Source organism: Muscardinus avellanarius (assembly GCF_963383645.1).
Source record: "Muscardinus avellanarius genome assembly, chromosome: 13".
Taxonomy (NCBI): Eukaryota; Metazoa; Chordata; class Mammalia; order Rodentia; family Gliridae; genus Muscardinus; species Muscardinus avellanarius.
The window spans coordinates 66,715,114-66,735,087 of NC_137799.1; the positions used below are offsets into that span (position 1 = coordinate 66,715,114).

General features: G+C 44.6%; 1 protein-coding gene across 1 annotated transcript in view; it reads left to right on the forward strand.

The window, feature by feature from the left end:
- The window catches only part of GLDC (glycine decarboxylase), a gene marked incomplete at both ends in the record, with an annotated part of 75,865 nt that overhangs the window by 36,027 nt on the left and 19,864 nt on the right, over window positions 1-19,974 (forward strand). Inside the window, 6 exons of the mRNA XM_080708982.1 lie at window positions 3,964-4,039; window positions 12,469-12,594; window positions 14,705-14,854; window positions 16,006-16,118; window positions 17,119-17,137; window positions 17,509-17,598. Of these exons, the coding sequence (XP_080565108.1) occupies window positions 3,964-4,039; window positions 12,469-12,594; window positions 14,705-14,854; window positions 16,006-16,118; window positions 17,119-17,137; window positions 17,509-17,598 (574 nt within the window). The remainder of the gene's footprint in view (window positions 1-3,963; window positions 4,040-12,468; window positions 12,595-14,704; window positions 14,855-16,005; window positions 16,119-17,118; window positions 17,138-17,508; window positions 17,599-19,974) is intronic.

Below are 19,974 nucleotides of genomic sequence, written 5' to 3' on the forward strand. Positions count from 1 at the left end.
TCCTCCCTGTGAGCTGCCTTCTAGCTGTAGAGTGTTAACATTGTAAGTGGATGTCAGAAACCCACTGTCCTAGCTTCTCTACCACATGTAGTAGTTTTTTGATGGTCTCTCCATCTGGGTTAGGCAGATGAGTAGCTATTTTTATATTTTCCACCAATAGATGGCAGTAATAATTCCTCTTATTTTAATATTATTTCCTGGTAGTTAAGCCTTGTGTGGGATTTCAACTTATTTGCACTATCTTTTTAGTTGAAATGTAGCTGATTTTAAGTGAGTAGCTAAGGCAAAAATCCCCCAACATTCCCAGACACGTTTTTAGCATTTTGCCTTCCTCTTGGACTTCTGGCTCATAGCTTCAAACTTCTTTCATCCTAAGTCTATACCTTGATTGGTCTTACAGTGAAACAAGATAAAGTCACGAGAAAAACATAAGGGTAAATATAAGATACATTTGTTGAGGACCCTTCCTGTAGGGGCAAGGATGGCATCCATGTTAATTGACTGAATGAAGGGTGGAATTGAATTTGGAACATTCATTGTAGTTTTCTAAACATTCATTGTAGAGCTTCTTCATCTAGAAAAGTTCTGTACATTTCAGTAGGAGAGCTTACATAACTCATCCCCTAGCCAATTTTTTATTCTTTATTTTGAAACAGGGTCTTATTAATTGCAAAGGGCCTCACTAAGTAGCTGAGGCTGACGTCGAACCTGCGATCCTCCTGTCTCAGCTTCCCAAGTGCTGGGATTACAAGTGTGTGCTACCACGCCCGGCTTTCACTCCTATTTTCAAAGCTGACACTTTTAATTTTTAATTTTTTAAATTGAGATAGGACAAGCATGCAAAGTGTGAGATCTGTAATAATTTTTTTACATACTATAGCTGTCTGAGTTGGTATTGCCAGATCAGATGTGGAGGGAAATGCTCTAGGAGTACATTAGAGAGTCATTCATTTGATCAGTCAGTATTTTTGTGTGTGTGTGTGTGTGTGTGTGTGTGTGTGTGTGTGTGTGTTTTCCTGTGGTACTGATTGATACCTAGGGGCTTTTATACCTCCAGCCCTGTTTTATAAAACAGGGTTTTGCAAAGTTGCTGAAGCTGGCCTCAAACCTGTGATCCTCCTATCTCAGTCTCCCAGGTACTGGGATTACAGGTGTGTGCCACCATGCCCATGTTCAATCAATATTTATTGAACATTCTTTATGTCAGTGTTTTTTGGCATAGAGGATACGATTACGAAAAAGCAGTCAAGATTCTTGCCTTCAGTGAAAGCCTCTGTGAAGAAGTGGCATTTGAGCTGAGGCCTAAATATTGAGGAGAGCCGGGTGTGGTGGTGCACGCGTGTAATCCCAGCATTTGGGAGGCTGAGACTGGAGGATCGCTGTTTGCCGACAGCCTCAGCTACTTAGTGAGGCCCTTTGCAGCTTAGTGAGACCCTGCTTCAAAATAAAGAATAAAAAATAGGGCTGGGGGTGTAGCTTGGAAGTCGAATGCCCCTGGGTTCCATCCCCAGACCTACAAAAAATATATATATTTTATATATATAATATATAATAAATATATATTATAAATATATGTTATATAAATTTACAAATATATAAAATTATATATAAATATATAGTATATGTAAGTTTATAAATATATGTTATATATATATAATAAAAACAAAAAATAAATAAATATTGAGAAAAAAAACCAGATACATGAGGATCTAAAGGAAGGGCTTTCCCAGCAGAAGGAAAGTCTGGTGCTAAACCCTAGTGTAGGAATTGGCTTGATATATTTGAGGGAAGGAAGAAGGCCTGTGTGGCTGGAGCATAGGAGAAGACATGGGTACACAGAGACCTCAGGACCCGTGTGTGTGTGTTGGGGGGGTTATAGGCCTGGCAAGGGGCTGGATTGGTGGCTCTCGGAAAGGCTTTGCAGAGAGCTAGTGAAGAGTTGGTAGGAGTTGGCTGAAAAGTAGGCTATCACTGCTCACCACATCTACCCTATGAAACAGGCAATGTTATGTCCATTTTACAGATAAGGACACAGAAGTGCAGAGAGACTAAGTAGTGATTTTTTTGGTTCTCAAGAATAAAAAGCATCAAATGGGTTAGCACTTATTTTTCAGAAAAAGAGAAGAGTGGTCTTTGTTTTTCTTCCTGGAATACAGTAGACAGTGGTGAGGTTGATTCAGTGCAGGGGGTGAGGAACTAGGTATTGCGGGTCTTTTCCTCTCCTCTCCCCCTCTTTTATTTTTTATTTTTATTTTTGCCACTAGCTAAACCTCCTAGTTCATGCAAGCAAGCAGATGAGGCACTATGGAGGTAAATCATTACTCTCAAGACTCTCCATCCTCAGGAGTGAGAGTACTCAGAGTAGCAGCTCTGATCGCACAGGAGCCAGTGGCTCCTTGAGGCAGGCCATTTCCACATGGCAGTGTCCATCTGTCCCTGCCAGCCTTCAGGCAGATTGCACTCCGTTTCTTCACATACACCCTGGGAATGTGCATTGGAGGACATAAACATTTCGAATGGGACTAAAAAGTCCATTACTCACTTCCCTTTCCCTGCTCCACGGGGCTCTGAGACCATTAAATAACAGTCTACAGATGACTCAATGCCACTCACTGGGGTGTTAGTCACTAAGTGTGTTCTAAAAGTGCAAGGGTTTTGAGATGAGTTTGGCCAGCCTCCAGCAGCCATCTCCATGTGCAACCTGGGAAAACCAATCCCAAGACCGAGGGGAATGGCACCACGTTAAAAGTACATAGTTCCTCCGGGGATAACCTGGCCCCTGAATCAATATTCGATAATATGAGGACATGATTGCTCATTCTGTTACTCTTTTCATTTGAAAAAATAATTCTTCCCTTTGAAAGATACATATTAAAGTTCTAACTGATAAAATATGCCTGAGCTTTTCTTCAAATGACCTAGTTCAGCATGAAGGGGGTTAGCAAGGGGCATAGTTGAAAACAAAATTCAGCCGGGCATGGTGGCGCATGCTTGTAATCCCAGCATTTGGGAGGGAGGCTGAGACTGGAGGATCGTGGTTCATGGACAGCCTCAGCTACTTAGTGAGGCCCTCTGCAACTCAGTGATATCCGGCTTCAAAATAAAGAATAAAAAATAGGGCAAGGGTTGTTTCTTGGAGGTTGAATGCCCCTGGGTTCCATCCCCAAACCCGCAAAAGAAAACAAAATTCACCATAAATCAGGCCAAGCTTGGTGGTGCATACCTGTAATCCTAGTCCTTGGGAGGCCAATATAGGAACATTGCAGGGTTGAAGTCAAGTCCTCAGCAGCTTAGCAAGAAAGACCCTGTTTCCAAATAAAAATACAAAATATAAAATAGGGCTGGGAGCCGGGCGTGGTGGCGCACACTTGGGAGGCGGAGACAGGAGGATAGCACAGGTTCAAAGCCAGCCTCTCTGGCTTAAGAGACCCTGTTTCTAAATAAAAATATAAAAGTAGGTCTGGGAGTGTAGCCCGGAGGTAGAAGGGCTTCTAGGAACCCCAGTACCACCAAAATAAAGAAATAAAATAGCACTGGAGGTATACCTCAGAAGTAGAACAACCTTGGGTTGAGACCCCAGTGTCATACACACACAAAATTGACTACAAGCCGTTTTAAATTTGAATGTTAGGTAAATGGTGGTTCCTTTTATTTCAATGTTTATTTTGGTATAATTTAAAGTCATTCCATAATCAACAGTTCTTTCAGGACAGGGTCCTGGGCTGAGAGGTCCACCTTTGCGTAGGTGTGGACAAGCTTTAGCGGGCAGACCAAATGTTGTTCCTTTGGTTGTTCAGGACCTTTTGACTCATACAGAGACCCCAGATGAGCATTGGCTTTCTCCAGGAAGGTGACAGTGCTTCACACACTGGTGAATGTGTGTGGCCTGTGCCCCAAAGATATTGAACAAGTAAATGAAAGCAAAGGACCACAGCCCTAATGCTTCTTTTCTTGTCTTTGCAGCGGAGCCCAAGGGGAGTACGCTGGACTGGCCACTATCCGGGCATACTTAGACCGAAAAGGAGAGAGGCACAGAACGGTGAGGGTGGACACGGACCCAGCTCCTAGGGCCCCTTTCTGTTATCTTGGATACTCCCTCTGCATCTTCTTGGAAACAGAGAGGCATAGGATGCAGAAACAAATCTCTGTGAGCTGGCTATTATGGCCCCTGCCTCCAAGATGTCCCACTTAGCCACATGAGGGGAAACATTCAGAGATGAAAAGCTTTTGCTCAAGCCCAGAATGTAAAACTTAGCCAGCTGGCCATGGAGCTGCCCTCTGGGGAGCAAAGGAGGAAGAGGGCAGGAATGGGAGATTGCAAGCCTCTTTTTCTTGACTCAGCCCTGGCTCTGGGCCTGGACAAAGGTCAGAGAGCACACTTTATTTCTTCTTGAACCCCTGCAGGGTCTAAGCACAATTCCAGTCATATGTAGGCTTAAAAAATATTTATTGAGTAAATAAATTCCCCAAAAGATGATTTTAAGCTCTAAGTAACAACAACAAAGACACAGTTTTTTGTTTTTGTTTTTTCCATGATTGGACTTCATTGTTTGCTTTGAGTACAAAAGCACCCAGTCTTCAGGCGAGCCCAGTCTCCAGGATCTATACTGCCACGTGGGGACCGGCAGGTGCTAATATGCACTACTAGTCCCCACAGGCAGTACCTTTTAATCTACACAGGCCTCAAGTTGTGGCTTAAAGAGGCCTGTGTTCCTGGTTCTTGCATTTTGGTGGCCATTAATATGCCATTCTTTGAGCTGTAGAATTGGAGTTCTTAGAGGGACCTCTGGGTAGGAGTCCGGAACAGGGCAACCTCCCTGCCTGTCCCGGGAGGGTTTGAGAAAAGGGTACTGGGTGTTTTGACTATGGTGGGGGTGGATGCGGGCCCAATTGTGTGGCTGGTTGCCTGGATTTTGCAATGAAAATTTTTTTGCAACTGTTGTGCTTCCCCTTCAAAAAAAGAGGCAAAGAAGAAAATTTTCTCTCCTTCTCCTGCTTATCCATCATTCCACAGGTGTGCCTTTATCCTAGTTGGAGAATAAAATTGATTTTTTTTAAAGATCTTTGAAAAACAAACCGTTCATGAATTTAATAAACTGTGGAACCCTGGCTACATGGAGGAACCATATGCCAGCCAGAGAGCAATCAAGCCATAACACGGATAGACACAGGCCCTGACAGGCCAATCTGAGTTTTCACCGGGGGTTTCTCAATGATTTTGAATTATTCACTCTCTCAGGCGGGGTTGGTTAACACCTATAAGTGCTCTTGGGAGTTCAGAGGCTCAGAAAGGAAACTTGACATTCAGGTCATCCCGAGAGGGTATCAAGTGCCCATTTTATATTTTTCCTTCATGATTCCCAAGCACCAAGATAGCCCCTGAAGCGCCTTGTCATTTCCCTCTTTCACCACAAGGTGATGGGGGACCCTAGGCACCCCTGGAAAGGCAGTGGTTTATTTGTCCTGTGTGCCATCCACATTGCTTTCCATTTCCTGACAGAGAGGCCACCGAGATCCATGTTGGTAGTGTTTGAAATGCATGTGACTAATTCATGCCAAAGGGCCAGCCAGCGTCCAGCTTCTCCCTACTCTTTGATGCTACCAAGCCCTTGATATATTTTTCCAGCTCCCCAATGTGACACCAGGAAATAAAAGAGCTGTGAAGGTCTAGGAGCAGGGGACCATGTCAGAGGGTTAAGGAAAATAAGACACCTTTTTTTTTTTTTTTTTTTTTTGGTCCTGGGGACCAAACTCCAGGGTCACTCACTCTACCTCTGAGCTACACCCCCCCCCCTATTTTGAAACAGGGTCTCATTTAATTGCTGAGGGTTTTGCTAAGTTCCTGAGTCTAGTCTTGAACTTGTGATCCCCTTTTTCAGTCTCCAAAGTACTAGGATTACAGGTGTGCGCCACTGTACCCGCCTATGAGAGAGCTTTGATTTTGTCTGGGCAGGGTTCTTCCATGACTTGGTGATTCTTTCTGAATCCTGTTCCCTCCCTTCACGCTTTCCAGCCCTCCCTATTCTCTTCATCCCCTCATGTGTGATGTTTCTCCTGGCACTGCTTGTCCTTACTGCTATCACTGAAGAGTCGTGAGAGGCTATTTGGCGTTTGAAGGACAGAGAGGAGCGGGATTCTGCTCTTCAGAGAGGGGGAGTAAAAGGGAGATGCAGGGAAGGACACCCAGCCACTAAGTGTGTAGAAATGTAAGTCTTGTGAGCTGGGAAATGTTGGCATCCTTCTAGACCAAGGATTGTAATTAAAGCTGATTTTTTTTTTTTTTTTAGAGAAGAAGAAAATTACTTAGTATTCAAATAATCAGGGAAGATTTCTCTACATCAGTGATGTTTGAGGCAGCTGCTCCTACAAAATAGGCTCTAACAGGATCCGATAAAATATATCCTGTTTTGAAAAGGAGTATGGGGAAATCATGTGCTACAGAACCGCCTGGGTTCCTGATGTTTCTCTTCTTTTAAGCTGCCTTTTGTAGTTATTTCACATTTGCTCTTAGGTTAAATTTCAGAGGTTCCTAAGATAGAATGGCCAAGTTCTTGGTTTACCATTTTAATTTGGGAAAATATAAATGTATTTAACAAACCCTTTTATAGCAGTTACCATATGCCACGCATTGTCCTAAACACTTTATTATTATTTTTTTGATATGCTAGTCAAATATCAACTCATTTGACTATATGAGACTGAGTTTCCTATGGAAAGGAAAAGTGTTGATCCACAAATACATACATCTGTGAAAATAGGTTTTCTTCCCAACTGCTAGAGGCAATGTAGTGGCCCATAGTTATTGGATTTTTTTCTGTGGTATGACATTGACCTCCTTTGCAGGGCTACACTCCTCTTTAATCCTTTACTCATTTACCAACACTCTCTCTCTCTCTCTCTCTCTCTCTCTATATATATATATATATATATATATATATATATATGTATATGTATATGTATATGTATATGTATATGTATATGTATATATATACACACATATGTGTGTGTGTGTGTGTGTGGTACCAGAGATTGAACTCAGGGGCATTCTACCTTTGAGTTATACCCCCCCAGCTCTATTTTAGTTTTACTAAATTGCTGAGGTTTGCCTGAAACCTGTGATCCTCCTGTCTCAGCTTCCAAGTGCTGGGATTACAGGTGAGCGCCACCATGCCTGCCCAGCATCTTTGCGGATGATCTGTGCCATTTCAACATCAAGCTCCCTGGAAGTTAGGAAAACATAGCATCCACCTAAATGGGTATACATTAATCAAAAGTTGTATTCACTTTGGATAAACCAAACATCAGGTATAGATCCTGTTCCTTTCAGGTCCATCATACTAGTTTTTTCTTAATTGGTGCATTACAGTCATACATCTTGTTGCATTTCAGGGTGATAGGGACATGCATGCACACAGCACTCTCTGTGCTCTGTGGGGCCCTCTCCCAGGTCCGCCCTGTTCCCTTCCCCTCCTCTCCTGTGCTCAGCACGGTGATAGCTTTGTGTATGTACATCATATTTATTTAGGCGTTCCCCTCTTCAAGTCTTCTCAACTCCTTCCTGTCTCCCATAGTTGGTCCCCTCCTTCACTCCACTAAGGTTTTTCCTTCTTTGTCTCCATGTCCCAATTTCTCCTTAGCTTTCGAATATGAGGGAGAACACCTGACCTTTCAGTTTTTGTGACTGTTCTCACTCAGCATAGTATTTTCCAGTTCCATACATTTCCCTGCAAACGACATAATTTTGTTCTCCTTTATGACAGTAGAATTCCACTCTGTGTATATCCCATAGTTTTGTTATCCATTCATTTGTTGATGGACATCTCACCTGGTTCCATAGTGTGGCGATTGTGAATTGTGGAGCTATAAACATAGATTTGTGTGCATTACTACGATCGTTTGGCTTCGGGTCTTTTGGGTAGATACCCAGGAGTGGTTTTGCTGGGACATATGGTGGGTTCATTTCCATTCTTTTGAGGATCCGCCACACTGATTTCCAAAGTGGTTGCACCAATTGGCAACCCTACCAACAGTGTATCAGAGTTCCAACTTCTCCACACCCTCGCCAGCATTTGTTATTGTGTTTGTAATTATTGCCATCCCACTTGGGGTTAGGTGAAGTCTAGAGTAGTTTTGATTTGCATTTCTCGGATTGCTAATGATATTGAAAATTTTTTACACATTTATTGACCATTTGTATTTCTTCTTTTGTAAAGTGTCTATTTAGTTCACTTGCCCTTTTTTTTTTTTTTGACAAAGGGACCAAAAACATATACTGGAATAAAGATGGCCTCTTCAACAAATGTTGTTGACAAAACTAGTTATCCATATGCAGAAAAATGGAAATAAACCCCACTTTCTCACCCTGCAGAAGAGTAAAATCAAGATGGATCTGGAAATTAGTCCAGAGACCTTGCAGTTACTTGAAAAGGGCATAAGACCAACACTTCAACATATAGGAATGAGTGAAAACTTTCTCAACAAGACTCCAAAGGCACAAGAAATTAAAATGAGGATTAATACATGGGATCACATTAAAATGAAGAGCTTCTGTGCAGCAAAGGAAACTATCAAGAATCTCAAGAGAGCTGACAGAATAGGAGAAAATATTTGCTAGCTACTCCTCAGATAGAGGACTAATATCTAGAATATGTAAAAAACTCAAGAAACTCACCACCAACAACAACAAAAAAGCAAATAACACAATCAAAAAATAACACTGTAATTTTTATTTTTCTTTCCTTTTATTTATTTAGTTTTTTTTTTTGTGTGTGTGTGTGTGTGTGTGTGTGTGTGTGTGGTACTGGGGGTGGATCCCAGGGGCATTCTACCTCTGAGCAACATGCCCAGCCCTAATTTTTTATTCTTTATTTTTGAAACAAGGTCTCACTAAGTTGCAAGGAGCCTCACTAAATAGCTCAGCCTGTTGGTGAACTGCGATCCTCAGGTCACCGCCTCCTGAATGCTGGGATTGCAAGCATGCACCACCACGCCCAGGCATTCTTTACTTTGAAACAGGGCCTCACTGATTGTCAGAGGGCCTCACAAAATAGCCAAGGCTGGCCACGAACTGCGATCTTCCTGTCTCAGCCTGCCAAATGCTGGGATTACAAGCATGTGCCAACATGCCTGGCTTAATAACACTTTTTTTTGTTGTTGTTGTTTGGGTTTTCCTTTTTTGCAGATCTGGGGATGGAACCCAGGGGCATTTGACTTCCGAGCTACACCCCTTGCCCTATTTTAATTCTTTATTTTGAAACAGGGTCTCACTGAACTAAGGACCTAAGTAGCTGAGGCTGTTTGCAAACTGCGATCCTCTGGTCTCGGCCTCCTGAATGCTGGGATTACAAGCATGCACCACCACACCCAGCAACACTGTGATTTTAAAATAAGAAAAAGTAACCAGGCATGGTGGGTTCAATTCTCAGTACCATATATATGTGCACGCGCGCACACACACACACACACACACACACACACACACACACACGCATGTGTGTGTATACATATACATATATATATGTTTTATATATATATATATATATATAACATATATATGAAAAGTAACATTGTAATAATCTAAATTCCTTAAATCCTTACAGAAAACAAGAAGTATCTAATAGCAACTTATAAATGAGCCATTGACAAAACCATTGAAATTGTTTCTTTCCTCTAAGTTTTATAACAGGGTTTATATTAGTTTCTTAAGTTTGCTTTAACAAATTACTATAAATTTAGTGGCTTAAGATCGTACATTTTGGTTGGGCGTGTAATCCCAGTACTTGGGAGGCTGAGGCAGGAGGATTGCACAGGTTCGAAGCCAGCCTCAGCTACTTAGTGAGGCTCTCAGCAACTTAGTGAGACCCTGTTTCCAAATAAAATATAAAATAGGTCTGGGAGTATAGCTAGAGGTAGAAAATCCCCTGGGCTCCACCCCCACTACTACCAAAAAAAAAAAAAAAAAGATAGTACATTTAAATTGTTTTTATAGTTACAGAAGCTAGAAGTCTGAAGTTGGTCTCACTGGGCTTAGTCAAGGCACTGGCAGGCCTGTTCTGGAGGAAGGGGGGGGCGGGGCGGAGCAGCTCTTTCCTAGTTTCTGGAGGCTGCCTGCATTCCTGGGCTCAGGCCCCCCTCCTGCCAACACTGCAGCCTCTTGCTTCAGCATCTCCTTCCCTCTCCCTTCCTCTGATCTGGACGATTGTGAACACATCTCCAGCCAGGATCCAGAATAACCCTCCCATCTCAAGATCCTTCTCTAGTTTACTCACTTCTGCAGAGTCCCTTTTGTTATTGAAAGTAGCACCCACCGGTTCCTTGGATTAAGACTTGGATATCTTGGGGACCCATCATTCAGCCTGCTGGTAGATGGCTGGCATTCAGCTGGAATGCTTTTATTTCAGCAGAACTTCCCTACTGTGATACTATTTTTTTCATATGCTTGCCACTTTCTGTATTTTTTTTTAAATTGGTGCATTGTAGTCACACATCTTAATAGAGTACAAGATGGTAGAGGCACACATGCACACATCACTCATTTAGCCCTTCCCCAATTCCCCCTATTCCTTCCCTCCTTTACTTTGAATTCTTAATTTTGGCCTTTGATGAATATTTTATATTCATTCATATTTTATATTCATTCATATTATCCCCTTTCCCTTTCTTTATCATTTATATTCCTTTCATCCAGGAATCCTTTGCAGGATAACGATATATTGTGAGAGAGGACAGTGACTCTAGCTTTGGTCCTGAGAAATTAAAGAGAAGAATATTAGCTACAAAAGGGAAGCACTCCAGCATTTGGGAGGCTGAGACAGGAGGATCACGGTTCGCAGACAGCCTCAGCTACTTAGGCCTTTTGCAATTCAGTGAGACCCTGTTTCAAAATAAAGAATAAAATATAGGGCTGGGGGTGTAGCTCAAAAATAGAATACCCCTGGGTTCCATCCCCAGTAACCCCCCCCCCCAAAAAAAAAGACAAAAAGTAAGCATTTAAGCAAGAAAAAAGACTGTGACCATTATAGCATAACCAGCATAATACTGATAGCCATTCAAAAGGGGCACAGACCCTATCGGGACTAGCGACACAATAACTCCATTTTGCATTTGGCTAAAGGTGTGTGTGTGTGTGTGTGTGTGTGTGTGTGTGTGTGTGTTTCTTAAGTAGATTGTTTTGCTGTTACAGAGGAAATGGGTAAAAACTATGTTTTCCCTCCATAAATGCATTTTTATAATGCCCATTCCTTTTGCTTCAAAGGGGTTGCAATCTTAGTTCTGGGATTAAAAAGAGAGGATTAATTATAGGGCAGTCGTTGCTTCTCTTTGTTTCATTCTGTTGGGGGATGTTGGGAGGTACTTTTCCACTGTGGTGCACCATCAGATCCACCGGGATGTGTGTTTGCCTGTCTTCATGTGATGGTTTGGAGGAAATGATACATGATTCAAATCTAGAAATTCTAACATTGTGCCTACCGTCCACTTTCCATAAAAGTCTAACACGGGTTGGGGGTTCAGCTCAGCTAGTGCTTTCCTACACGAGGCCCTGGCTTCAGTCCCCAGTGCTGCAAAACAAAAACAAGACTCCAGCCCATCTTTAAGCCGTGACTTAGACTGTGGCTCTGGAGACATCTCTGAATTTGAAGCTACATCTCATTTTTTCAGCTTCTTACAGTACTCTGTTCTCTAGACATAGGTCCACCAGTATTGTCAGGGAACAGTTGTGTCAACACGGTACAGGTGTCAATTGTTTTTCATGCTTAGTTGATGATTCTCGTGGCAACAGTGGTTGCAGAGTAAGCATCTAATAAATAAAAGTTGATATAGCCAGGTGTTGTGGTGCATGCCTGTAATCCCAGTATTTGGAAGTCTGAGACAGGAGAATCACAGGTTTGAGGTCAGCCTTAGCAACTTAGTGAGACCCTGCTTCAGAATTAAAAAAAAATTAAAAGGGCATAGAGATAGAATGCCCCTAGGTTCAATTCTCTGCACCAAAGAAAAAAAAAATCTTGACTAATGAATGTGATGGCATGAGGAGGCCCTGGATTATGTCTGTCATTATCATTTGTCTTAGATAAACCAAGAGGACCACCAAAGCTGTCATGTGGGCATGTGAGTCCTAGAGTTTAACTTCCATCATGTTTTTATAAGATGCTTTCTATATGTTATAACTGAGACGAGGTTAGAATAAACACGAGCCTATTTTTAGTATGCTTGGATAAGGGAAGACGTTCTGAACATCTTGAGGGAACAATATTTGAGGATTCAAATGGAAACTCCTCTTTTGGAAATCGTTTTGCCATGATAGTGATAATTGTGGCAGATTTCAAGGCACTAGTGGTCAGCTAAAATAAAAGCATGTGGTGTCTATTTAGTTTGTACCACAAGCATGTCATGGGACTTTTCTGTCATTGTTAATAGCCTGGCGATTATTATTATTTTTTTCTCCTTTCTTGGTTTTTTTCCATTCCTAAGGTTTGCCTCATTCCGAAGTCAGCACATGGGACCAACCCAGCAAGTGCGCACATGGCCGGCATGAAGATCCAGCCCGTGGAGGTGGATAAATACGGGAATATTGACGCAGCTCATCTCAAGGCCATGGTACTCTTCTTCCCCTTAACAAATGGCAGAGGGCTGTGCTCGGGAGAGGTGAAGGGAGCAGGGACTGAACACACACTGTAAACGTTGCCTTCTAATGAAAAGACTACAATTCTTCCTAATGGATCTGGTGGGGTGGGGGGGGGGTGGTTGAAAATTAGAAACCCAACAGTCTCTAAAAGGAAAAGCCACAGACATATTTTTGGTCCCCGAATAAAGCTGACCATGTCCACCCCTCCTTTCACCAGTAGTGAGTCTGTCCTTTAAACTGAGCTCTCCACCCTCTGTCTAATTCAAGCCTGTGTAAGACACTGCATGAATTATTCATGACAATAAGCGACTCTTTGCAGGACCTGCCTGCCTCTTTCTGATCACCCTCCCCTCCTTCCTCATCTTCCCCCATCAATAGTCACACTGGCAGTCGGAGGGACCCTCAATCTTTGTGTTGGGAATTAAAACACAAATGTAGATTTTACCAATATTTGCAACCACCCCAGCTCTACTGTGCTGAATTCCAGGCAACATTCCACCCTGTTTCCTCCAACACCAACCCCCACTCCCAACCTCCCAACCTCCAGGAAGAGGTTGCTTAGCAACCATATCTGCTTTCCACCAGTGGACTGGAGGCTGCATCTTAAGAGGGAAGGAAATCAGTGGAATAGCAATGTGATGTAGTCAGGGTTATTAGGCATGGAGACTGGGGGCCTCGCGGAACTGCCTTCGAAGGGAAGCTGAGAGCGCACAACGCTGCCCCCCTCTTCCATCCACCCCTACCCTTCCATTGTCAGACAGAAATTTTTTTCCAACAGATATTTTGGGCCAATGGCTGTAATTAGTAAGTCTCTCCAATACTGGATATGACTTTACTTTCCTCTCATTTCCATAAGCTCCTGCTCTGAGTTGCTGGCCAGAAAAAAAAAAAAAAATCCTGAAAAAACAAAACAAAACAAAAATCAACCCAACTGGGAATGAGTCTCATATATATTTGCCTTCTGCAAAAAAGGAAAATGAGGGAGGCTTTCATCAAAGCACTTGTGTGGGAATTCTAATCTCAAGAGACTGTGAGTGAGCGGGGGCAAGGGGTGTGACAAGAAGAGCGGAGGGAGATGAGACTGTCTAGAGCCAGGAAAACCTGAAATAACCATTGAGATGAACCAAGAAAAACCACCCTACAGAGTTGGGCTCCAAAAATGTCCAAAAATCTTAGCCGCAGTTTTTTTTTTTCTTTTCCTTTTTCAGTGCTAGGGATTGAACCCAGGGCCTCACACATGCTGATCAAATGCTCCACCACTGAGCTATACCCCCAGCCCTTTTTGTTTTATTTTGAGACAGGGTCTTGCTGAATTGTCGAGGCCAGCCTTGAGCTTGTGATCCTCCTTCCTCAGCCTCCTGAGTAGCTGGGATTGCAAGTGTGTTCCACCATACCTGACCTCACGAGTCTTTCTGGGCTGAACTGTAAGTACAGTCCTCACGAGAAAGGATCTTACTGTTCCTTTGGATGACTTACGACAGGAGTGATGGCTGTGGATCTTTTACGCTGTCATCATACTCTGAGACAGCACAAAAAAATGCAAGACCAGACGGCAGCTTTCTTCATCCTTTAAAAAGCAAGGTCTCACCAGGTATGGTGGCACACGCTTGTAAATCCCAGTACTTGGGAGGCTGAGACAGGAGGATCTCGGGTTTGAGGCTGGCCTCAGCTACTTAATGAGTCCCTCTACAACTTAGTGAGATTCTTTCAAAATGAATAAAAACAGGGCTAGGGGTATAGCTTGAAGGTGGAATGCCTCTGGGTTCAATTCCCAGTACTGCAAAAATAATAAATAAATACATTAAATAGATAGATAGATAGCAAGGGTCTGAGCCAGGTGTGTCTACTTATGCCTCTGATCCCAGTACTTGGGAGGCTGAGACTATAGGATGGCGGGTTTGAGGCCAGGCTCAGCAACTTTGTGAGGCAGTTTCAAAAAAAAAAAAATAGGGCTAGGGGTGTATGTAGCTCAGAGGTAAAGCATTCCTCGGTTTAATCCCTGGTACAAGAAAAACCAAGCAAGAGGTCGGCTCAGTAAGAAACCTTTCCTCCTTCTTCTCCCCACCGTCTTTCCCCCCACAGGTAGATAAACACAAGGAGAACCTGGCCGCCATCATGATCACGTACCCATCCACCAACGGGGTGTTTGAAGAAAACATCAGCGACGTGTGTGCTCTGGTCCACCAGCACGGCGGGCAGGTCTACCTTGACGGGGCAAATATGAATGCCCAGGTGGGGTCCTGACAGGGGTCTTTAGTTCCCATTCAGATATGGACAGATTTAAAAATTCTCCCTCTGGCTGCATGAGAGACCCTTTAAATTCAGAACCGAGGCTGACATTATCGCCAGCTTCCAGCAATGCGCCTCAGTTTCATTGGGGCTCCTTAGGGAGGGGATGGGGGTCCCCGAGGGGGAGATAAGCAGGTTGAAGGGGAGCAGGTGACCTTCATGGCCTCAGGTTGTCAGGGGGTCCATCTCTTTGGAGGTGCCGCCAGCCAAGGTCTCCAGCTCCCCGGCTGAGGGAGTTTAGACCCAGCTTCTGGCCACTGGTGGCTGTTGATCTCCCAGGGCCTTGGACAAGCCACCATTGCACTTGTCAGCTGTAAGACAGCGGCCCAAGGGGATGACCCTGACTCCCTGGGGCCTGGGGGTCTGTGTTGGAACTTCCCAGAGGAGGCCCACAGCCTCTTTGTGAGTCCTCTCAACTTCCCTAGTCCCCCGCCCTGTGCTTTCCCTGTTCCTGCCTGACTGCTCATAGGTATATTCCAGGGGTTGTCTTCTGCTTCATTGGCATAAAGCAAAGGCCTCATTGCCCATAATCAAAATTAACCCTATTGTGGGAAGGGCCGGAATGCCAATCATGTTGTGGCTGGTGTTTAGACCTTCTCGGGGAAGCCGTCAGCCTCGGCTCAGCACCCTCTTTAGCGGCCCTCCAGCGCTCACATTGGTGTTTTGAAGGGACCTTGTGTACCTCGCACGATGCCCAGAGCTGAACACGTAGGCGAGGTAGTGCTGCTGGGGGGAGTTGCCTGTTTCCATAGCAAGGAGGTCCTGTCCTTTCCCAGGCCTGTTCTTCCCCACCCTCTGGGGGGTAGGTACTTAGGAATAAACTGTGTGATTCGGATCTGCATTTTAAAATCCAAATTGGGTGAAATGGTCAGCTGCTGTTTCCATAGCAACCACAGCCACTCTGCCTATGCATGGATGGCAGGTTTCAACTGCAGAACTCAGCCAGTATGAAGGACGTTTCTGTGAACGCTGTGGCTATGATTCTGCCTGCCTTTCCTCTGGGGGACAGGCAGCACCAAAGAGCCATGGCCTTTGCCCCAGAGGACCCCGGCACGCTTTTGATGTTTACTTCTGGCTCTTTCCCTCTGTGGTAGGTGGGACTCTGTCGTCCTGGAGACTTCGGGTCTGATGTCTCGCACCTAAACCTTCACAAGACCTTCTGCATTCCCCACGGAGGAGGTGGCCCTGGCATGGGGCCCATTGGAGTGTGAGTTCTGGGCCACAGTTTCCGGATGGCTCTGGAGACAAAATGGCCCCACACTTTCTATTTTCCCCATAGAGGTCTTTAGGTGTCAAGGACTTGTATGTAGGGGTTGGTAAGGATCAGTGAGGGCGTGTCCAAAGAGAAGCTTAACTAGGTTTCAGTGATGTTTCATTGGCCTCCCTGAACTCCCAGCTGTGCGTAGACAGAGCGGTTTATTAACAGGACTGAATAGGGAACTTCACTTAGTGCTAGGGTTAGAACTGGAAGATTCGAACCTGAAAGTGGCTTTTTGACTTGAACCTAGATTTTCAAGGTTTCTTTTTTACTTTTTTTTCTTTTCCATTTCCCTCCCTTCCTCACTCCCAGCCTTTCGTCAACTAATGGTTATATTGAAAGTGACCTGGGGAGCCGGGCGTGGTGGCACACGCTTGTAATCCCAGCGCTTGGGAGACTGAGACAGGAGGATCGCATAGCTTCCAAGCCAGCCTCAGCTATTCAGGCTCTAAGCAACTTTGTGAGACCCTGTTCCCAAATAAAATATAAAATAGGTCTGGGAGTGTAGCCCTGGGTTCTACCCCCAAGTCAGTACCACCAAAAAAAAAAAAAAAAAAGGAAAAAAAAAAGAAGAAGAAAAAAAGAAAAGTGACCTGGGGAAAAGGCTTTGCACATTTTACAGCCCAAATTCTTATTACATCTGATGTAATTAAGAAGAAAACAGAACTTATTACTAGAAATCCTGGATATGGCCACAGTACAACCAAGGGGAGATCTCTTAGCTATTGTTCACGCGGGCACTGTGGTGACAACAGCCCTTTAGGACCTGCTTCAGTCTCCTGAAAATGTGCCAACGAGCCAGTTTCTCGGGTTGATGTGAACCTGGCTTTCTTGCTTTCTCTGCTTTTCTCGTTGATTAGTATTATGTAGAGCCCCAGAGCCTGAACCGTAGGGGAGGCAGTGGGTGGTGTTCCTCCATGGCCTCCAGGGCGCCTTCTGCCTCCCATAGGTGCCTGGTGAGCACATGGGTGAGGGGCTCCGAGGGAGGGGCCGGGCCAGCCGGGGAGTCCCCACGTCTTGGTGGCCCATACATAGCTCGGCATGCTATTCCACAGCTGCCTGCCAAATCCTCCGCCACAGTTCTTGGGTGGGCTGCTGGGATGTGGACGGCTGGCGGAGGAGGAGAAGAACCACTCGTCAGCTTCCTTCCTTGCTTTCTGCCTTGTAGCCAAAGTTTCTCTGCTAAGAATAGGGCTTCTGGAGAGGGCCCAGAAGTTGCCTGTTTGGTTCAACTGGGTCTTGTTTTTATATCTTCTGAATGTGTACTTTCCAAAAAACAACATACAGGAAGAAGCATCTGGCCCCCTTTCTGCCCACTCATCCCATCATTTCTGTAAAGCGGAATGAGGACGCCTGGCCCGTGGGGACCGTCAGCGCAGCCCCGTGGGGCTCCAGCTCCATCTTGCCCATTTCCTGGGCTTATATTAAGGTGAGGCTTGAGAACGTGTGGGTGGAGAGCTGAGATGGCACACTTCCTTCTTGGGTTAAAAGTGAGGAAATACATCCACATGCTTGTAATCCCAGTACTTGGGAGGCTGAGACAGGAGGGTCACAGGTTTGTGGTCAACCTCAGCATCTTAGCGAGGCCCTCCGCAACTTAGAGCTTTTTTCAAAATAAGTAAAAATAAGGCTGGGGGTGTAGCTCGGAGGTAGAATGCCCCTGGGTTCAACCCCCCACCACCAAAAAAAAAAAAAAGGAAATCCACGGCAAGAGATGTGGTGCAGTGAACACTGTCGATGACTTGGGTGGGAGAAGCCTTCCTGAAGGGGTCAGTTGGAATCTCTCTCATTTCTTCCTCATTAACGCCGTTTCCTTTGGGTTCTCATAGTGGGTTTAACATCAGAGGAACGGATGAACCAGCCCTGTTTTTCCAGGCACAGTCAAGTTCCATGAGTCATGTGAACGTCTGGCCACGTCATTTGGTTTCCTGGAGGACTTAAGCAGCAATTGCAAGTGAAAGGCAGCGCACAGACTAATGTGGCTCTTTGTGGCTGGGGTGGAGCTTGGGAGCGCATCTCCCTTCACTTGGCATTTCTTGGCCACCTAGCAGATAAGATAAAAAGTAGCGGAAATTTGCTCGTGTGGTGGCTTACAAAGGCTTCTTGCCCCTTGGGGCTTGTGGAGCTGCATTCTCAGGGGGTACTTAGGCTTTGTCAGAGAACAGGCTTCCTTTCTTTATCTTCTAAAACACTAGGGCCAGAGTTTATTTTATACAGCCTTTGTTCAAATTGGTTTGCCCCTCTCCGGGGCTGGCAAGCCTGCAGATGAGGAAGAACACTTTCTTCCTCCTCTTCCTCCTCCTCCTCCTCCTCTTCCTCCTCCACTTCTTTAATACTGGAGATTGAACCCAGGAGCGTGCTATCTCTGAGTTACACCCCTAGTCTCTTATTTAAATTTTTTTTATTTTGAAACAGTATCTCACTAAATTCCTGAGGCAGGCCTTGAACTTCCTGTCTTAGCCTCACTGGTACTGGGATTTCAGGGTATACCACCACACTCAGTGGAGAGGAACACTTATTTAGCTGATAATTAGAGCAGCTTTCCCAAACTTGTGGCCCTCATTAATAGAGAGTGGCTGCTAGGGAAATGAACCCCCAACTCAGCTGAGCAGGTCATGCTGGGTGACTTCAAAGGGCTGGCTGAGCAATGTGGCATTTGTGATTCTTAATGAAAAGTTTCTTGGAAGCTGGAACAACACTTCTGTACCTCAGATACTAGAACCTGCTTTTGAAAACGATAGGTTGTTTTTCAAATAGTCTTTTAACAAAACAATTAGAATAAACAAAAAACAATCAGAATAAAAGATATGTTTCTTTGCAAACAGAATCAAATTCCCACTTCCCTTTGATCCCTGGATTCTGTAAACCTGGGTTATTTGTATGGACATATTTGGGTTGGAGATGATTTCTCACATATAGAAATAAAATGTCCCAAGGCTGGTTTGGCCATATGCCTGAACACCAGATGGAATCTCGTGTTAAGCCGGCCTTCTGATCTCGGGCCTTCTCTTATTTCTAAGGCTGTTGTTGCTTATCTTCTGGACTCAAGCATAAGCCTCTCCTCTCCCTGCTGTGGTCCTCCTTGGACAGTTTCACAGGACTGCCGTGCTAAGGCCACAGCCTCCCCTGGTTTCTATTGTTTTTGCAGCTGGCTTGCGCTAGCATCTGCACTGGCCCCATCCCAGAGAGCATAGCGTTCAGCACACGTGGGTCAGGCTGGAACTGTTAGCATTTTGAGAAAGATACTTGATGACTCTGATATGTAGGTTGGGAGGCAGAGGCCTGCCGCACCAAAGCCAAGGCCCTCCTAGGGAAGGTTCCAGGCTTAGAGGAGACATTCGCAGTCCGCCTGGCCCTACTGTGACTCCCAGGTGACGGCCACGTGCCGTCTGCCACACTTCATTGTTGTCATTTTCACATGGGGTGCGACCCCCTTCTCCGTGCCTATCCACATTCTGCTAATTTTTGAGTTTCTGGTCAAGTTCTAACTTTCACTCTAGGAATCCTTCTTTGACTAACCTGGGGATATGTGTTCTTTCCTTACTTTGGACTTCAGAGGCACTGTTGTTTTATTCAATGATTTCTCATTTGTTTCACATTATTATGTTTTTCATACAAATTGAGTCTCCATCATATATGAGGTTCTTTGGGAATAAAATAGGTGGCTCACACTTGTGATCCCAGCATATGGGAGGCTGAGACCTGAGGATCGTGGTTCACAGACAGCCTCAGCTACTTAGTGAGGCCCTCCGCAACTCAGTGAGACCCTGTTTCAAAATAAAAAATAGGGCAGGGAGCCAGGCAT